Source organism: Embiotoca jacksoni, unplaced genomic scaffold (assembly GCF_022577435.1).
Source record: "Embiotoca jacksoni isolate LCO1_2020_lvr unplaced genomic scaffold, fEmbJac1.0.p SCAF_13, whole genome shotgun sequence".
Lineage (NCBI taxonomy): Eukaryota > Metazoa > Chordata > Actinopteri > Embiotocidae > Embiotoca > Embiotoca jacksoni.
The window spans coordinates 8,331,544-8,351,572 of NW_027185263.1; the positions used below are offsets into that span (position 1 = coordinate 8,331,544).

Here is a 20,029-nt window from a genome sequence, read left to right on the forward strand (position 1 = left end):
GATTAGGTTTAAAAAGAGCATCTCAGAGAGGGAGAGTTTAAAATTTTTATAAAACAATAAAATTCCTTAGTCTTAACATTGAATATGTTGTCTTTGGTCTATTTACCATTAAATATGGGTTTACATAACTTGAAAATCATCACATTCTGTTTTCTTGCCATTTTACACAGCGCCCCAACTTTTTTGGAAACAGGGTTGTACGTGACAAAAATCAGTTATTGTTTAAAAAAAAAAATGCTAATCTAATCATTGTCACTCTGCTCAAAGTTAAAATAAGACTCAAACCTAGGACATTTACACTTATGTAATAAAAACTCAGTGTCTCTTAATGAGAGCTCCAACCTATAAACACTTTAAGTAATGTGTAATGGTGAGTCACAACAACATCTCAGATCCATGTTTTGTTTTACATGAGTATTATACAGTATTGCTATTGCAATATAATTCAACCATTTATGTGGGCTCGTTACTGAGAAACTTAACTTTTTTTCTGATTTCAGAATGAAAATATTCTGGAATTTGCAGCAGTGAAAGGCGTTCCTTTTCCGACTACCTCGCAAACCACCTTGGTGTGGTTGGTTACAGCAATATACATTGATTTGATTGGCAGACAAGAAGAGTTGCAAATTCAAACAATAAAACGGATCACAAACAAGGCTATGTAACTTAATTACATAACCCCGTTAGATGTAAGTAGTTACTCCCCAACACAGCTCATGTGTTAGAGGCTCAAAAGAGGTTTTGGAGGTGGGAGGGGGGGGGGGGGGTTAAGTGCAAAATGTGTCAATATAGCAGTGATAAAGAGTTCACCATTTTGTAGCTATGTTAATTTGTTTATTTCTTTTCCACAGCTTCTTGATAGCAGTCAGCACTTCTTCTGTCTTTAAAGTGTATATAAAAGGATTGAGCAAAGCAGATATTATGTGTGTCAATGAGGAGTTTATGATCCTGGCATTAGTATGGATGTAGAAGGCCAGTACAGCTATGTTGGTTACAATAAATGGTAGGAAGAAAATGGTCACAAGGATCAAGTGAGAAGTACAAGTTTTCAATGCTCTGAGTCGTTCCTCTCCTGATGCAGTTCTGCTCAGTGCTATAGAAATGCAAACATATGACACAGCTATCAATAGAAGAGGAATACAGAGGATTATAATAAAAAGAACAAATCCTACTATATAATTTAACGTCGTATCATTACAAGCCAGACGATATAATGGCCCATGATCACAGAAAATATTGTTTATCACCACAGATCCACAGAATGACAGGCGATCAAGAAGCCCAACCATGACTGCAAATGCACACGTCATAAAAATCCAAACAAACATCAGCATTGCACCAATGGCTGGTTTAGTAACAATACTATGGTACCTTAAAGGAAAGCAAATTGCTATAAATCTGTCGTACGCCATCGTGACAAGTGTCCATGACTGCACACTTCCAAAGAAGAAAACAAAGAACAAATAACTTAAGCAAGCCTCATAGACAATATATCTCCTGTCAAACAAAAATGTGTCTAAGAGTTTTGGGATGAGAGCAGTGCTCCCACACAAATCTGTCAAAGCCAGGTTGAACACAATCATGTATTTCGGAGTATGAAAAGTCTTCACCCGGCAAATAAGAGAAAGGAGAGAAACATTTCCAAGAACAGTCACAATGTAGACAAAACACAGAAAAACATAGTAATACTTAATATGAGGCATGTTGGAAAACCCACCGAGATAGAATTTTTCAGGGCGAACAAATGTGGTATTAAACACGGTAGTGGCTCCGTCTTCTGAGACCATCACAAATACCTGTTTCTCCAAACGCAATAGCAAATAACAGAATTTATAATGACACGCTTGAGAAGTTGCTGTAACCAAATTCACCGCAGACAATATTCATGTAGTTCACTAAAGTGAGTTGTGCTGTGAGAGGTCTGTCAATTATATTCACCTCCTTCACTGTGGGTCACCTGTTCTAGCATCTTAATACAACCCCTAGTGGCCATAGTAAATATGATGGGACTAAAGTACAACGTGAGGTAATAAAGTATAAAGAGTGGCAAAATCCCAAAGGGAGAAAGGAAGAAGGTCAGGGCTGGTTGGATGGATCAAACACAGGACTTACAGGAGACCACTGTTTGTGTCCCGGGTGAAAAGAAAAGTGAATGCTAACTTACTTAAACTTATATGTGTAAGTTTACTTTTCACATATTTAACTTGCATCACGTATAGTATGAATGCAATTCATGAGTTAGACTTTATTAATCCCACAGTGGGGAAATTTAGTCGTCACGACAGCATAGAAACACAAAAAGGTGCACACAAGAAGAAAGAATTTACAAATACGTATACACAAATTAAGATAGATAAGAAGAATTATTTTAGAAAATAATAAGAGCAATTAATAAATACTGACACACACAAACTATATACACAAAAACAAATAAAATAAAATAAAATCATTAAATACATCTCAGGATGGAAGTAAAGTGTCAGGTGCTATGAAATTAAGTGAAATACAGTGCAACGTTATTGTATGATGGTGTTGAATAGTCTGACAGCCGTCAGGACAAACGACCTGCGGTAGCGCTCTTTCCTGCACTGAGGGTACAGCAATTATGTCACGTACAAACATAACTTACGTGACAAACTGTTTTTTAACCCAAAACATGATCTTTTCATAAACCTAACCACTGTTAAGTTTGAAACTGTGGCCATTTCACAAGGTTAATCAAATGTGTGTGATTGTAATTGGGTTAAGAGCAGTGCTCCCACACAAACCTGTCAAAGCCAGGTTGAACACAATCATGTATTTTGGAGTATGAAAAGTCTTCACCAGGCAAATAAGAGAAAGGAGAGAAACATTTCAGAGAACAGTCACAATGTAGACAAAACAAAGAAAAAACGTAATTATTATTGAGTAAGCCACATTTGAAAAAATTCTCTCAAGATATTCTTGAGATATTGCATTCACAAGAATGGGATGGAAGTGAGGACACAGTAACTTTGACCTTTGACCTCCAAAATCTAAGAAGTTCATCTCTGGTACCATTTGAACATTTATGTCAAATTTGAAGAAATTCCCTCAAGGCGTTCCTGAGTTATCACATTCACAAGAATGGGACGGACGTGAATAACATTTCTGGAAATTCCACATTGTGCTACAACTTTCTTTCGGGAAATGAGAGTAACCCACGGAAGGCCATAGTGTCAGTGTAAAAAAATCAACGTGCCTGCAGAGAGCAGCTTAACACATCTTTTGCTGGTGACGTCATTGGCAACCAGAGTGCGTAGTTATGATGGGGAAGAGTCGGGGTATTGAGGTGCCACCACCTGTTTGGTCCAAATGTGAGCAGACACTGCTTGACCTTCACGTACTTCATGTACTTCTGTGATGAGTGCTCACCTCTTTTTAGTAAAAAAATATTTGTAACTGCGAGCAGTCTAGCTGACTGACTACAAAACCTTTTTCCCCAGAGACTGGTTGTCCTCATAGCATACGAACTATATCATTAACTTACATATTAAGTTAGCCTACATGACACAAACTTAACTTACTTGGAGAACTTGTACCCCGCTTTAAGTTATTCTGTTCAAAATTCAACACCATATACACAATAACAGTAAATGTAATATTGTAGGACAGAAAATGATAAAGATTCTATATTAGTAGCAGCATCATAGGAATAGGAGTGTACTTTCGTTCACCAATGTTTGAGGATTATTATCTTTATATAAATATTGTAAGGATAATAGTCTTAAAATTTAAGTAAAAATGCATTTTCATAAATCAAATAACTGCTCACTACCCCCACTGCTACCACAGCAACCAAGCCCTCCAGAAAGCAGAGAAAAACCCTGATTTGTATATCATTTTAATTTGCATTAAAATAAATACACAGTGTTTTTAATTTTTACATTTGTTTCACATACATGTTACATATGTTGGCTGTTATGGGCTGCATTACTCTGTCTGAAACAGTGTAGGCACATTTTCAGTTTAATAAAAACAACCACAATTGCCAATACGACGAAAAAATACAAACATCACACAATAAATTGCTATCATAAAAAAAACATTCTCCCTTTAGACAAATTTTACGTATCATCCAACGCAACACAAAAGCAATTAAAGCAGGTATCTGTTGATTATCTAAAAAACGTGAACAATAGTTTTGCTATGTTTGACATTAATCTGTGAAATGTACATGTTATAGAGGCATTTTTCTGGTTACACTTCTCATAAAAGATGGCTTTATAAACATATATGTTAACTTCATGTAATCATTCACTTCCTTCAAAGCAGTTGTAAACAGCTGTGCTATTGTTAGCAGTATATATTTGCACCTTGTTTTCAGTGGGCAGAGTAAAAAAAAAAACCTCTGTATCTCTTTCTAACATGTATTTTGTAGAATAGCTGGTTATGTCATACTGTAATTGTTCTTTAAGGGCTATAAAATGAAATATATATTTTTTACAATTAATTAACTTTGAGCATAGTAGAAAAGACAAAGATATACCATTCAATACTAGTTCTGTTTGTATGGTGTGGCTGATGCAATATTTGGAAGCATCGCTACTGATAACCAATTGCAGTATTTTACGGTGGATTTTAGATCAAAGTACAAAAGTTGAGGGCTATTTTTTAATTTGTTGTTGAAATTTTGGCTTTCCCTCGAATTTTCAACAACTTTTTCAAAGATTCTTTGATTTCTCGTGTCTGAAAAACATAAATGAATGGGTTCAGCATGGGAGGGATGACAGTGTTCAAAGACAGGGTTATGATTCTAGCATTTGGATGTATTGTGGTCGCAAGGAGATATACAATCATCAGAGGGAAGAAATATATCGCCACTAATGAAAGGTGACTTGTACAGGTTTTAAAAGCCCTCACTCTTTCCTGAACTGTAGAAATTTTTGACAAAGCATAGCCAATGCAGCAGTAACTTACCAAGATAAATAGTAGTGGAAGATAAAGAATAAGAACTGGTGACAAAATACTAATTACAAGATTGGGAGTATAATCATTGCACGCAAGCCGATACACAGGGCCATGGTCACAGAAATAGCTGTTAATGACCACGGACTTACAGAAAGAAAGTCTTGTGAGAAGGCCAACTGCAAGCATTGCAAGAAAAATGTCCAAGAGCCAGAAAACCACAATAATATTCAGCATGACTCTGTGGGTCACCTTTGTGTGATAGTGCAGTGGGTAGTAGATTGCTATCAGTCTGTCATAGCAGAGTGCAACCAGGTTAAGAGACTGCATTGTAAGAAAGGTGAAGACGAAAAACATGAATGTTAAGCAGTCATTGTAGGGAATATAGCGATGGTTAAGCAGAAAGATGTCAAGAACCTTTGGTACCAAAGCAGAGCTGCTCAACAAGTCCGCCAATGCTAGGTTAAAAACTGCAATATATTTAGGAGCTCTCAATGCACGATCCAAAATGATTACAGTCATCACCATTGTGTTTCCCAAAAATGAGAAAATGTAGATAAAACAGAGAAAGACAAAGTAATACCTAACATTGGGTATGCCAATAAAACCACTTATCATAAAATATGCAGGACGCACATAGGTGGCGTTCTTCTCAAGAGTTGGGTTGAAAAGTTCCATTTGAAGACTGCATGGTAATCTTTTACTATCCTCGTGTCCTGTGTCCTCAGAGGCAAGCTCAGTTTAACAGTCTGGTGCTCCGTTTTCTAGCACTTATAGCAACTGTCTCTTCCCTTGTGTCGTCACTGTACAGCAGCTTGAGGCACAACAACTTCAAACACTGAGTGTCCTGGTAAGGATGGGGGAGAGAGGTACTACTGATACTGATGTTATTAGATATTTACGCCTCCATCCATTCATCAGTCCATCAGTCCCATATCTCAACAGCGCCTCAAGCCAATTTCCTCAAATTTAGCACAAACATTCACTTGGACTAAATAGATTTTGGTGGTCAAAAGTCAAAGTCACTTGGACCTCCCGTCCTCCCATCCTTGTAGACATGGTATCTCACGAATGATTTCAGGGAATTTCTTCAAAGTTGACACAAAGGTTTAATTGGTCCCAAGGATAACTGGTTCAATGACAAGGTCACTGTGAACTCACAAAATATGTTTGGGGCCATAACTCAAGATTTCATGTGGTAATTATGACAAATTTTCACTCTAACATCTAGTGTCTAATGTCCATCTCTCAGATGAGATCCATGATAGAAATTAGATGATCATAGGAATGACTAAAGATAAAGTAAAGATAGCCACTACACTTGGATACTGTTATAATCATTTATATAGGGATGTGAATAACAAGGTTTCTACTATACACCAAACAGGATCAAAACTAGGACAGTATAAGAATTATTTTCACTAGTAATTTGGCCTATTGCCCATTATATTATGAAACAACCCACGGGGATGTATTCAAATGTTTGAAAATAATTGGTTGACTATCATATATGAAAAAGAAAAGCAGTACTCAATATTAGAAGCTGGTAAATACAAATATTTGGTATTTTTTTAGAACCCCATTTCTAAAAAAGTTAAATGTGATGATTTGCAAATCATGTCAACATATGCTCATTTTGAATTTGATGCCAGCAACATGTTTACAAAAATTGGGACAGGGGCAACAAAAGACTAAAAAGGTGTATAACGCTAAAAACAAGACCTGGTGGAACATCTCAGAACTAATTAGCCAACAGATCAGTAACATGATTAGGTTTAAAAAGAGCATCTCAGAGAGGGTGAGTTTAAAATTTGTATAAAACAATAAAATTCCTTAGTCTCAACATTGAATATGTTGTATTTGGTCTATTTGTCATTAAATATGGGTTTACCTAACTTCAAAATCATCACATTCTGTTTTATTGACATTTCACACAGCACCCCAACTTTTTTGGAAACAGGGTTGTACGTGACAAAAATCAGTTATTGTTTTTAAAAAAAATGCTAATCTAATCATTGTCACTCTGCTCAAAGTTAAAATAAGACTCAAACCTAGGACATTTACACTTATGTAATAAAAACTCAGTGTCTCTTAATGAGAGCTCCAACCTATAAACACATTAAGTAATGTGTAATTGTGAGTCACAACAACATCTCAGATCCATGTTTTGTTTTACATGAGTATTATACAGTATTGCTATTGCAATATAATTCAACCATTTATGTGGGCTCGTTACTGAGCAAACTTAACTTTTTTTCTGATTTCAGAATGAAAATATTCTGGAATTTACAGCAGTGAAAGGCGTTCCTTTTCCGACTACCTCGCAAACCACCTTGGTGTGGTTGGTTACAGCAATATACATTGATTTGATTGGCAGACAAGAAGAGTTGCAAATTCAAACAATAAAACGGATCACAAACAAGGCTATGTAACTTAATTACATAACCCAGTTAGATGTAAGTAGTTACTCCCCAACACAGCTCATGCGTTAGAGGCTCAAAAGAGGTTTTGGAGGTGGGAGGAGGGGGGGGGTTAAGTGCAAAATGTGTCAATATAGCAGTGATAAAGAGTTCACCATTTTGTAGCTATGTTAATTTGTCTATTTCTTTTCCACAGCTTCTTGATAGCAGTCAGCACTTCTTCTGTCTTTAAAGTGTATATAAAAGGATTGAGCAAAGCAGATATTATGTGTGTCAATGAGGAGTTTATGATCCTGGCATTAGTATGGATGTAGAAGGCCAGTCCAGCTATGTTGGTTACAATAACTGGTAGGAAGAAAATGGTCACAAGGATCAAGTGAGAAGTACAAGTTTTCAATGCTCTGAGTCGTTCCTCTCCTGATGCAGTTCTGCTCAGTGCTATAGAAATGCAAACATATGACACAGCTATCAATAGAAGAGGAATACAGACGATTATAATGAAAAGAACAAATCCTACTATATAATTTAACGTCGGATCATTACAAGCCAGACGATATAATGGCCCATGATCACAGAAAATATTGTTTATCACCACAGATCCACAGAATGACAGGCGATCAAGAAGCCCAACCATGACTGCAAATGCACACGTCATAAAAATCCAAACAAACATCAGCATTGCACCAATGGCTGGTTTAGTAACAATACTATGGTACCTTAAAGGAAAGCAAATTGCTATAAATCTGTCGTACGCCATCGTGACAAGTGTCCATGACTGCACACTTCCAAAGAAGAAAACAAAGAACAAAGAACTTAAGCAAGCCTCATAGACAATATATCTCCTGTCAAACAAAAATGTGTCTAAGAGTTTTGGGATGAGAGCAGTGCTCCCACACAAATCTGTCAAAGCCAGGTTGAACACAATCATGTATTTTGGAGTATGAAAAGTCTTCACCCGGCAAATAAGAGAAAGGAGAGAAACATTTCCAAGAACAGTCACAATGTAGACAAAACACAGAAAAACATAGTAATACTTAATATGAGGCATGTTGGAAAACCCACCGAGATAGAATTTTTCAGGGCGAACAAATGTGGTATTAAACATGGTAGTGGCTCCGTCTTCTGAGACCATCACAAATACCTGTTTCTCCAAACGCAACAGCAAATAACAGAATTTATAATGAAGCGCTTGAGAAGTTGCTGTAACCAAATTCACCCCAGACAATATTCATGTAGTTCACTAAAGTGAGTTGTGCTGTGAGAGGTCTGTCAATTATATTCACCTCCTTCACTGTGGGTCACCTGTTCTAGCATCTTAATACAACCCCTAGTGGCCATAGTAAATATGATGGGACTAAAGTACAATGTGAGGTAATAAAGTATAAAGAGTGGCAAAATCCCAAAGGGAGAAAGGAAGAAGGTCAGGGCTGGTTGGATGGATCAAACACAGGACTTACAGGAGACCACTGTTTGTGTCCCAGGTGAAAAGAAAAGTGAATGTTAACTTACTTAAACTTATATGTGTAAGTTTACTTTTCACATATTTAACTTGCATCACGTATAGTATGAATGCAATTCATGACTTAGACTTTATTAATCCCACAGTGGGGAAATTTAGTCATCACGGCAGCATAGAAACACAAAAAGGTGCACACAAGAAGAAAGAATTTACAAATACGTATACACAAATTAAGATAGATAAGAAGAATTATTTTAGAAAATAATAAGAGCAATTAATAAATACTGACACACACAAACTATATACACAAAAACAAATAAAATAAAATAAAATAAAATCATTAAATACATCTCAGGATGGAAGTAAAGTGTCAGGTGCTATGAAATTAAGTGAAATACAGTGCAACGTTATTGTATGATGGTGTTGAATAGTCTGACAGCCGTCAGGACAAACGACCTGCGGTAGTGCTCTTTCCTGCACTGAGGGTACAGCAATTATGTCACGTACAAACATAACTTACGTGACAAACTGTTTTTTAACCCAAAACATGATCTTTTCATAAACCTAACCACTGTTAAGTTTGAAACTGTGGCCATTTCACAAGGTTAATCAAATGTGTGTGATTGTAATTGGGTTAAGAGCAGTGCTCCCACACAAACCTGTCAAAGCCAGGTTGAACACAATCATGTATTTTGGAGTATGAAAAGTCTTCACCAGGCAAATAAGAGAAAGGAGAGAAACATTTCAGAGAACAGTCACAATGTAGACAAAACAAAGAAAAAACGTAATTATTATTGAGTAAGCCACATTTGAAAAAAATTCTCTCAAGATATTCTTGAGATATTGCATTCACAAGAATGGGATGGAAGTGAGGACACAGTAACTTTGACCTTTGACCTCCAAAATCTAAGAAGTTCATCTCTGGTACCATTTGAACATTTATGTCAAATTTGAAGAAATTCCCTCAAGGCGTTCCTGAGTTATCACATTCACAAGAATGGGACGGACGTGAATAACATTTCTGGAAATTCCACATTGTGCTACAACTTTCTTTCGGAAAATGAGAGTAACCCGCGGAAGGCCATAGTGTCAGTGTAAAAAACCAATGTGCCTGCAGAGAGCAGCTTAACACATCTTGTGCTGGTGACGCCATTGGCAACCAGAGTGCGTAGTTATGATGGGGAAGAGTCGGGGTATTGAGGTGCCACCACCTGTTTGGTCCAAATGTGAGCAGACACTGCTTGACCTTCACGTACTTCATGTACTTCTGTGATGAGTGCTCACCTCTTTTTAGTAAAAAAATATTTGTAACTGCGAGCAGTCTAGCTGACTGACTACAAAACCTTTTCCCCCAGAGACTGGTTGTCCTCATAGCATACGAACTATATCATTAACTTACATATTAAGTTAGCCTACATGACACAAACTTAACTTACTTGGAGAACTTGTACCCCGCTTTAAGTTATTCTGTTCAAAATTCAACACCATATACACAATAACAGTAAATGTAATATTGTAGGACAGAAAATGATAAAGATTATATATTAGTAGCAGCATCATAGGAACAGGAGTGTACTTTCGTTCACCAATGTTTGAGGATTATTATCTTTATATAAATATTGTAAGGATAATAGTCTTAAAATTTAAGTAAAAATGCATTTTCATAAATCAAATAACTGCTCACTACCCCCACTGCTACCACAGCAACCAAGCCCTCCAGAAAGCAGAGAAAAACCCTGATTTGTATATCATTTTAATTTGCATTAAAATAAATACACAGTGTTTTTAATTTTTACATTTGTTTCACATACATGTTACATATGTTGGCTGTTATGGGCTGCATTACTTTGTCTGAAACATTGTAGGCACATTTTCAGTTTAATAAAAACAACCACAATTGCCAATACGACGAAAAAATGCAAACATCACACAATAAATTGCTATCATAAAAAAAACATTCTCCCTTTAGACAAATTTTACGTATCATCCAACGCAACACAAAAGCAATTAAAGCAGGTATCTGTTGATTATCTAAAAAACGTGAACAATAGTTTTGCTATGTTTGACATTAATCTGTGAAATGTACATGTTATAGAGGCATTTTTCTGGTTACACTTCTCATAAAAGATGGCTTTATAAACATATACGTTAACTTCATGTAATCATTCACTTCCTTCAAAGCAGTTGTAAACAGCTGTGCTATTGTTAGCAGTATATATTTGCACCTTGTTTTCAGTGGGCAGAGTAAAAAAAAAACCTCTGTACCTCTTTCTAACATGTATTTTGTAGAATAGCTGGTTATGTCATACTGTAATTGTTCTTTAAGGGCTATAAAATGAAATATATATTTTTTACAATTAATTAACTTTGAGCATAGTAGAAAAGACAAAGATATACCATTCAATACTAGTTCTGTTTGTATGATGTGGCTGATGCAATATTTGGAAGCATTGCTACTGATAACCAACTGCAGTATTTTACAGTGGATTTTAGATCAAACTACAAAAGTTGAGGGCTATTTTTTAATTTGTTGTTGAAATTTTGGCTTTCCCTCGAATTTTCAACAACTTTTTCAAAGATTCTTTGATTTCTCGTGTCTGAAAAACATAAATGAATGGGTTCAGCAGGGGAGGGATGACAGTGTTCAAAGACAGGGTTATGATTCTAGCATTTGGATGTATTGTGGTCCCAAAGAGATATACAAATATCAGAGGGAAGTAATATATTGCCACTAACGAAAGGTGACCTGTGCAGGTTTTAAAAGCCCTCACTCTTTCCTGAACTGTAGAAATTTTTGACAAGGCATAGCCAATACAGTAGTAACTTACCAAGATAAATAGTAGTGGAAGATAAAGAATAAGAACTGGTGACAAAATACTAATTACATTGTTGGGAGTATAATCATTGCACGCAAGCCGATACACAGGGCCATGGTCACAGAAATAGCTGTTAATGACCACGGACTTACAGAAAGAAAGTCTTGTGAGAAGGCCAACTGCAAGCATTGCAAGAAAAATGTCCAAGAGCCAGAAAACCACAATAATAGTCAGCATGACTCTGTGGGTCACCTTTGTGTGATAGTGCAGTGGGTAGTAGATTGCTATCAGTCTGTCATAGCAGAGTGCAACCAGGTTAAGAGACTGCATTGTAAGAAAGGTGAAGACGAAAAACATGAATGTTAAGCAGTCATTGTAGGGAATATAGTGATGGTTAAGCAGAAAGATGTCAAGAACCTTTGGTACCAAAGCAGAGCTGCTCAACAAGTCCGCCAATGCTAAGTTAAAAACTGCAATATATTTAGGAGCTCTCAATGCACGATCCAAAATGATTACAGTCATCACCATTGTGTTTCCCAAAAATGAGAAAATATAGATAAAACAGAGAAAGACAAAGTAATACCTAACATTGGGTATGCCAATAAAACCACTTATCATAAAATATGCAGGACGCACATAGGTGGCGTTCTTCTCAAGAGTTGGGTTGAAAAGTTCCATTTGAAGAATGTATGATAATCTTTTACTATCCTCGTGTCCTGTGTCCTCAGAGGCAAGCTCAGTTTAACAGTCTGGTGCTCCGTTTTCTAGCACTTATAGCAACTGTCTCTTCCCTTGTGTCGTCACTGTACAGCAGCTTGAGGCACAACAACTTCAAACACTGAGTGTCCTGGTAAGGATGGGGGAGAGAGGTACTACTGATTCTGATGTTATTAGATATTTAGGCCTCCATCCATTCATCAGTCCATCAGTCCCATATCTCAACAGCGCCTCAAGCCAATTTCCTCAAATTTAGCACAAACATTCACTTGGACTAAATAGATTTTGGTGGTCAAAAGTCAAAGTCACTTGGACCTCCCGTCCTCCCATCCTTGTAGACATGGTATCTCACGAATGATTTCAGGGAATTTCTTCAAAGTTGACACAAAGGTTTAATTGCTCCCAAGGATACCTGGTGAGATGACAAGGTCACTGTGAACTCACAAAATATGTTTGGGGCCATAACTCAAGATTTCATGTGGTAATTATGAAAAATTTTCACTTTAACATCTGGTGTCTAATGTCCATCTCTCAGATGAGATCCATGATAGAAATTAGATGATCATAGGAATGACTAAAGATAAAGTAAAGATAGCCACTACACTTGGATACTGTTATAATCATTTATATAGGGATGTGAATAACAAGGTTTCTACTATACACCAAACAGGATCAAAACTAGGACAGTATAAGAATTATTTTCACTAGTAATTTGGCCTATTGCCCATTATATTATGAAACAACCCACGAGGATGTATTCAAATGTTTGAAAATAATTGGTTGACTATCATATATGAAAAAGAAAAGCAGTACTCAATATTAGAAGCTGGTAAATACAAATATTTGGTATTTTTTTAGAACCCCATTTCTAAAAAAGTTAAATGTGATGATTTGCAAATCATGTCAAAATATGTTCATTTTGAATTTGATGCCAGCAACATGTGTACAAAAATTGGGACAGGGGCAACAAAAGACTAAAAAGGTGTATAACGCTAAAAACAAGACCTGGTGGAACATCTCAGAAATAATTAGCCAACAGATCAATAACATGATTAGGTTTAAAAAGAGCATCTCAGAGAGGGAGAGTTTAAAATTTTTATAAAACAATAAAATTCCTTAGTCTCAACATTGAATATGTTGTCTTTGGTCTATTTGCCATTAAATATGGGTTTACATAACTTGAAAATCATCACATTCTGTTTTATTGACATTTCACACAGCGCCCCAACTTTTTTGGAAACAGGGTTATACGTGACAAAAATCAGTTATTGTTTTAAAAAAAAAAAAAAATGCTAATCTAATCATTGTCACTCTGCTCAAAGTTAAAATAAGACTCAAACCTAGGACATTTACACTTATGTAATAAAAACTCAGTGTCTCTTAAGGAGAGCTCCAACCTATAAACACATTAAGTAATGTGTAATGGTGAGTCACAACAACATCTCAGATCCATGTTTTGTTTTACATGAGTATTATACAGTATTGCTATTACAATATAATTCAACCATTTATGTGGGCTCGTTCCTTTTTTTCTGATTTCAGAATGAAAATATTCTGGAATTTACAGCAGTGAAAGGCGTTCCTTTTCCGACGACCTCGCAAACCACCTTGGTGTGGTTGGTTTCAGCAATATACATTGATTTGATTGGCAGACAAGAACAGTTGCAAATTCAAACAATAAAATGGATCACAAACAAGGCTCGAAATTTGAGCGCGAACTGCGCATTCTTTTTTGAACAATAACATTTTGTTATTTTTATAATGTAACTTAATTACATAACCCCGTTAGATGTAAGTAGTTACTCCCCAACACAGCTTATGCGTTAGAGGCTCAAAAGAGGTTTTCAAGGGAGAGGAGGGGAGGAAGGGGGGGGGGGGGGGTTAAGTGTAAAATCTGTCAATATAGCAGTGATAAAGAGTTCACCATTTTGTAGCTATGTTAATTTGTTTATTTCTTTTCCCACAGCTTCTTGAAAGCAGTCAGCACTTCTTCTGTCTTTAAAGTGTATATAAAAGGATTGAGCAAAGCAGGTATTATGTGTGTCAATGAGGAGTTTATGATCCTGGCATTAGTATGGATGTAGAAGGCCAGTCCAGCTATGTTGGTTACAATAACTGGCAGGAAGAAAATGGTCACAAGGATCAAGTGAGAAGTACAAGTTTTCAATGCTCTGAGTCGTTCCTCTCCTGATGCAGTTCTGCTCAGTGCTATAGAAATGCAAACATATGACACAGCTATCAATAGAAGAGGAATACAGACGATTATAATTAAAAGAACAAATCCTACTATATAATTTAACGTCGTATCATTACAAGCCAGACGATATAATGGCCCATGATCACAGAAAAAGTTGTTTATCACCACAGATCCACAGAATGACAGGCGATCAAGAAGCCCAACCATGACTGCAAATGCACATGTCATAAAAATCCAAACAAACATCAGCATTGCACCAATGGCTGGTTTAGTAACAATACTATGGTACCTTAAAGGAAAGCAAATTGCTATAAATCTGTCGTATGCCATCGTGACAAGTGTCCATGACTGCACACTTCCAAAGAAGAAAACAAAGAACAAATAACTTAAGCAAGCCTCATAGACAATATATCTCCTGTCAAACAAAAATGTGTCTAAGAGTTTTGGGATGAGAGCAGTGCTCCCACACAAATCTGTCAAAGCCAGGTTGAACACAATCATGTATTTCGGAGTATGAAAAGTCTTCACCCGGCAAATAAGAGAAAGGAGAGAAACATTTCCAAGAACAGTCACAATGTAGACAAAACACAGAAAAACATAGTAATACTTAATATGAGGCATGTTGGAAAACCCACCGAGATAGAATTTTTCAGGGCGAACAAATGTGGTATTAAACATGGTAGTGGCTCCGTCTTCTGACACCATCACAAATACCTGTTTCTCCAAACGCAATAGCAAATAACAGAATTTATAATGAAGCGCTTGAGAAGTTGCTGTAACCAAATTCACCCCAGACAATATTCATGTAGTTCACTAAAGTGAGTTGTGCTGTGAGAGGTCTGTCAATTATATTCACCTCCTTCACTGTGGGTCACCTGTTCTAGCATCTTAATACAACCCCTAGTGGCTATAGTAAATATGATGGGACTAAAGTACAACGTGAGGTAATAAAGTATAAACAGTGGCAAAATCCCAAAGGGAGAAAGGAAGAAGGTCAGGGCTGGTTGGATGGATCAAACACAGGACTTACAGGAGACCACTGTTTGTGTCCCAGGTGAAAAGAAAAGTGAATGTTAACTTACTTAAACTTATATGTGTAAGTTTACTTATAACATATTTAACTTGCATCACGTATAGTATGAATGCAATTCATGACTTAGACTTTATTAATCCCACAGTTGGGAAATTTAGTCATCACAGCAGCATAGAAACACAAAAAGGTGCACACAATAAGAAAGAATTTACAAATACGTATACACAAATTAAGATAGATAAGAAGAATTATTTTAGAAAATAATAAGAGCAATTAATAAATACTGACACACACAAACTATATACACAAAAACAAATAAAATAAAATAAAATCATTAAATACATCTCAGGATGGCAGTAAAGTGTCAGGTGCTATGAAATTAAGTGAAATACAGTGCAACGTTATTGTATGATGGTGTTGAATAGTCTGACAGCCGTCAGGACAAACGACCTGCGGTAGCGCTCTTTCCTGCACTGAGGGTACAGCAATTATGTCACGTACAAACATAACTTACGTGACAAACTGTTTTTTAACCCAAAACATGATCTTTTCATAAACCTAACCACTGTTAAGTTTGAAACTGTGGCCATTTCACAAGGTTAATCAAATGTGTGTGATTGTAATTGGGTTAAGAGCAGTGCTCCCACACAAACATGTCAAAGCCAGGTTGAACACAATCATGTATTTTGGAGTATGAAAAGTCTTCACCAGGCAAATAAGAGAAAGGAGAGAAACATTTCAGAGAACAGTCACAATGTAGACAAAACAAAGAAAAAACGTAATTATTATTGAGTAAGCCACATTTGAAAAAAATTCTCTCAAGATATTCTTGAGATATTGCATTCACAAGAATGGGATGGAAGTGAGGACACAGTAACTTTGACCTTTGACCTCCAAAATCTAAGAAGTTCATCTCTGGTACCATTTGAACATTTATGTCAAATTTGAAGAAATTCCCTCAAGGCGTTCCTGAGTTATCACATTCACAAGAATGGGACGGACGTGAATAACATTTCTGGAAATTCCACATTGTGCTACAACTTTCTTTCGGAAAATGAGAGTAACCCGCGGAAGGCCATAGTGTCAGTGTAAAAAACCAATGTGCCTGCAGAGAGCAGCTTAACACATCTTGTGCTGGTGACGCCATTGGCAACCAGAGTGCGTAGTTATGATGGGGAAGAGTCGGGGTATTGAGGTGCCACCACCTGTTTGGTCCAAATGTGAGCAGACACTGCTTGACCTTCACGTACTTCATGTACTTCTGTGATGAGTGCTCACCTCTTTTTAGTAAAAAAATATTTGTAACTGCGAGCAGTCTAGCTGACTGACGACAAAACCTTTTTCCCCAGAGACTGGTTGTCCTCATAGCATACGAACTATATCATTAACTTACAAATTACGTTAGCCTACATGACACAAACTTAACTTACTTGGAGAACTTGTCCCCTGCTTTAAGTTATTCTGCACAAAATTCAACACCATATACACAATAACAGTAAATGTAATATTGTAGGACAGAAAATGATAAAGATTATATATTAGTAGCAGCATCATAGGAATAGGAGTGTACTTTCGTTCACCAATGTTTGAGGATTATTATCTTTATATAAATATTGTAAGGATAATAGTCTTAAAATTTAAGTAAAAATGCATTTTCATAAATCAAATAACTGCTCACTACCCCCACTGCTACCACAGCAACTAAGCCCTTCAGAAAGCAGAGAAAAACCCTGATTTGTATATCATTTTAATTTGCATTAATATAAATACATAGTGTTTTTAATTTTTACATTTGTTTCACTAGCATATTACATATGTTGGCTGTTATGGGCTGCATTACTTTGTCTGAAACATTGTAGGCACATTTTCAGTTTAATAAAAACAACCACAATTGCCAATACAACTAAAAAGTACAAACATCACACAATAAATTGCTATCATAAAAAAAACATTCTCCCTTTAGACAAATTTTACGTATCATCCAACGCAACACAAAAGCAATTAAAGCAGGTATCTGTTGATTATCTAAAAAACATGAACAATCATTTTGCTATGTTTGACATTAATCTGTGAAATGTCCATGTTATAGAGGCATTGTTCTGGTTACACTTCTCATAAAAGATGGCTTTATAAACATTTATGTTAACTTCATGTAATCATTCACTTCCTTCAAAGCAGTTGTAAACAGCTGTGCTATTGTTAGCAGTATATATTTGCACCTTGTTTTCAGTGGGCAGAGGGGAAAAAACCTCTGTATCTCTTTCTAACATGTATTTTGTAGAATAGCTGGTTATGTCATACTGTAATTGTTCTTTAAGGGCTATAAAATGAAATATATGTATTTTTTACAATTAATTCACTTTCAGCATACTAAAAATTACGAAGAGATATTATTCAATATTAGTTCTGTTTGTATGATGTGGCTGACACAATATTTGGAAGCATCGCTACTGATAACCAACTGCAGTATTTTACAGTGGATTTTAGATCAAAGTACTAAAGTTGAGGGCTATTTTTAATTTGTTGTTGAAATTTTGGCTTTCCCTCGAATTTTCAACAACTTTTTCAAAGATTCTTTGATTTCTCGTGTCTGAAAAACATAAATGAATGGGTTCAGCATGGGAGGGATGACAGTGTTCAAAGACAGGGTTATGATTCTTGCATTTGGATGTATTGTGGTCCCAAAGAGATATACAAATATCAGAGGGAAGTAATATATTGCCACTAATGAAAGGTGACCTGTGCAGGTTTTAAAAGCCCTCACTCTTTCCTGAACTGTAGAAATTTTTGACAAGGCATAGCCAATACAGTAGTAACTTACCAAGATAAATAGTAGTGGAAGATAAAGAATAAGAACTGGTAAAAAAAAACTAATTACAAGATTGGGAGTATAATCATTGCACGCAAGCCGATACACAGGGCCATGGTCACAGAAATAGCTGTTAATAACCACGGACTTACAGAAAGAAAGTCTTGTGAGAAGGCCAACTGCAAGCATTGCAAGAAAAATGTCCAAGAGCCAGAAAACCACAATAATATTCAGCATGACTCTGTGGGTCACCTTTGTGTGATAGTGCAGTGGGTAGTAGATTGCTATCAGTCTGTCATAGCAGAGTGCAACCAGGTTAAGAGACTGCATTGTAAGAAAGGTGTAGCAGAAAAACATGAATGTTAAGCAGTCATTGTAGGGAATATAGCGATGGTTAAGCAGAAAGATGTCAAGAACCTTTGGTACCAAAGCAGAGCTGCTCAACAAGTCCACCAATGCTAAGTTAAAAACTGCAATATATTTAGGAGCTCTCAATGCACGATCCAAAATGATTACAGTCATCACCATTGTGTTTCCCAAAACTGAGAAAATGTAGATAAAACAGAGAAAGACAAAGTAATACCTAACATTGGGTATGCCAATAAAACCACTTATCATAAAATATGCAGGACGCACATAGGTGGCGTTCTTCTCAAGAGTTGGGTTGAAAAGTTCCATTTGAAGACTGCATGGTAATCTTTTACTATCCTCGTGTCCTGTGTCCTCAGAGGCAAGCTCAGTTTAACAGTCTGGTGCTCCGTTTTCTAGCACTTATAGCAACTGTCTCTTCCCTTGTGTCGTCACTGTACAGCAGCTTGAGGCACAACAACTTCAAACACTGAGTGTCCTGGTAAGGATGGGGGAGAGAGGTACTACTGATTCTGATGTTATTAGATATTTAGGCCTCCATCCATTCATCAGTCCATCAGTCCCATATCTCAACAGCGCCTCAAGCCAATTTCCTCAAATTTAGCACAAACATTCACTTGGACTAAATAGATTTTGGTGGTCAAAAGTCAAAGTCACTTGGACCTCCCGTCCTCCCATCCTTGTAGACATGGTATCTCACGAATGATTTCAGGGAATTTCTTCAAAGTTGACACAAAGGTTTAATTGCTCCCAAGGATACCTGGTTAGATGACAAGGTCACTGTGAACTCACAAAATATGTTTGGGGCCATAACTCAAGATTTCATGTGGTAATTACAACAAATTTTCACTCTAACATCTAGTGTCTAATGTCCATCTCTCAGATGAGATCCATGATAGAAATTAGATGATCATAGGAATGACTAAAGATAAAGTAAAGATAGCCACTACACTTGGATACTGTTATAATCATTTATATAGAGATGTGAATAACAAGGTTTCTACTATACACCAAACAGGATCAAAACTAGGACAGTATAAGAATTATTTTCACTAGTAATTTGGCCTATTGCCCATTATATTATGAAACAACCCACGGGGATGTATTCAAATGTTTGAAAATAATTGGTTGACTATCATATATGAAAAAGAAAAGCAGTACTCAACATTAGAAGCTGGTAAATACAAATATTTGGTATTTTTTTAGAACCCCATTTCTAAAAAAGTTAAACGTGATGATTTGCAAATCATGTCAACATATGCTCATTTTAAATTTGATGCCGG

General features: G+C 36.3%; 5 protein-coding genes and 1 pseudogene across 5 annotated transcripts; all 6 read right to left on the reverse strand.

Annotated features, from left to right (window-relative positions):
* Positions 1-767: 767 nt before the first annotated feature.
* LOC138195998 (olfactory receptor 1-like) lies at positions 768-1,817 on the reverse strand (annotated as a pseudogene).
* Positions 1,818-4,632: 2,815 nt separating this feature from the next.
* Positions 4,633-5,604, reverse strand: LOC138195999 (olfactory receptor 1E16-like). Its single transcript, XM_069145654.1, has one exon. The coding sequence runs from the start codon at positions 5,602-5,604 to the stop codon at positions 4,633-4,635; it is 972 nt and encodes a 323-aa protein (XP_069001755.1).
* A 1,893-nt stretch (positions 5,605-7,497) lies between these two features.
* Positions 7,498-8,478, reverse strand: LOC138196000 (olfactory receptor 1-like). Its single transcript, XM_069145656.1, has one exon. It carries the CDS (start codon positions 8,476-8,478, stop codon positions 7,498-7,500), a length of 981 nt encoding a protein of 326 aa, XP_069001757.1.
* Positions 8,479-11,327: 2,849 nt separating this feature from the next.
* LOC138196001 (olfactory receptor 1E16-like) lies at positions 11,328-12,299 on the reverse strand. Its single transcript, XM_069145657.1, has one exon. It carries the CDS (start codon positions 12,297-12,299, stop codon positions 11,328-11,330), a length of 972 nt encoding a protein of 323 aa, XP_069001758.1.
* A 1,987-nt stretch (positions 12,300-14,286) lies between these two features.
* LOC138195921 (olfactory receptor 1-like) lies at positions 14,287-15,270 on the reverse strand. The gene has a single exon (XM_069145571.1). The coding sequence runs from the start codon at positions 15,238-15,240 to the stop codon at positions 14,287-14,289; it is 954 nt and encodes a 317-aa protein (XP_069001672.1). The 5' UTR covers positions 15,241-15,270.
* Positions 15,271-18,083: 2,813 nt separating this feature from the next.
* LOC138196002 (olfactory receptor 1E16-like) lies at positions 18,084-19,055 on the reverse strand. The gene has a single exon (XM_069145658.1). It carries the CDS (start codon positions 19,053-19,055, stop codon positions 18,084-18,086), a length of 972 nt encoding a protein of 323 aa, XP_069001759.1.
* Between the last annotated feature and the right edge of the window lie 974 nt (positions 19,056-20,029).

Coding starts and splice junctions, on each gene's coding strand:
- LOC138196000 (XM_069145656.1), bottom strand. CDS start 8,478: ATGGTCTCAGAAGACGGAGCCACTACCATGTTTAATACCACATTTGTT.
- LOC138195999 (XM_069145654.1), bottom strand. CDS start 5,604: ATGGAACTTTTCAACCCAACTCTTGAGAAGAACGCCACCTATGTGCGT.
- LOC138196001 (XM_069145657.1), bottom strand. CDS start 12,299: ATGGAACTTTTCAACCCAACTCTTGAGAAGAACGCCACCTATGTGCGT.
- LOC138196002 (XM_069145658.1), bottom strand. CDS start 19,055: ATGGAACTTTTCAACCCAACTCTTGAGAAGAACGCCACCTATGTGCGT.
- LOC138195921 (XM_069145571.1), bottom strand. CDS start 15,240: ATGGTGTCAGAAGACGGAGCCACTACCATGTTTAATACCACATTTGTT.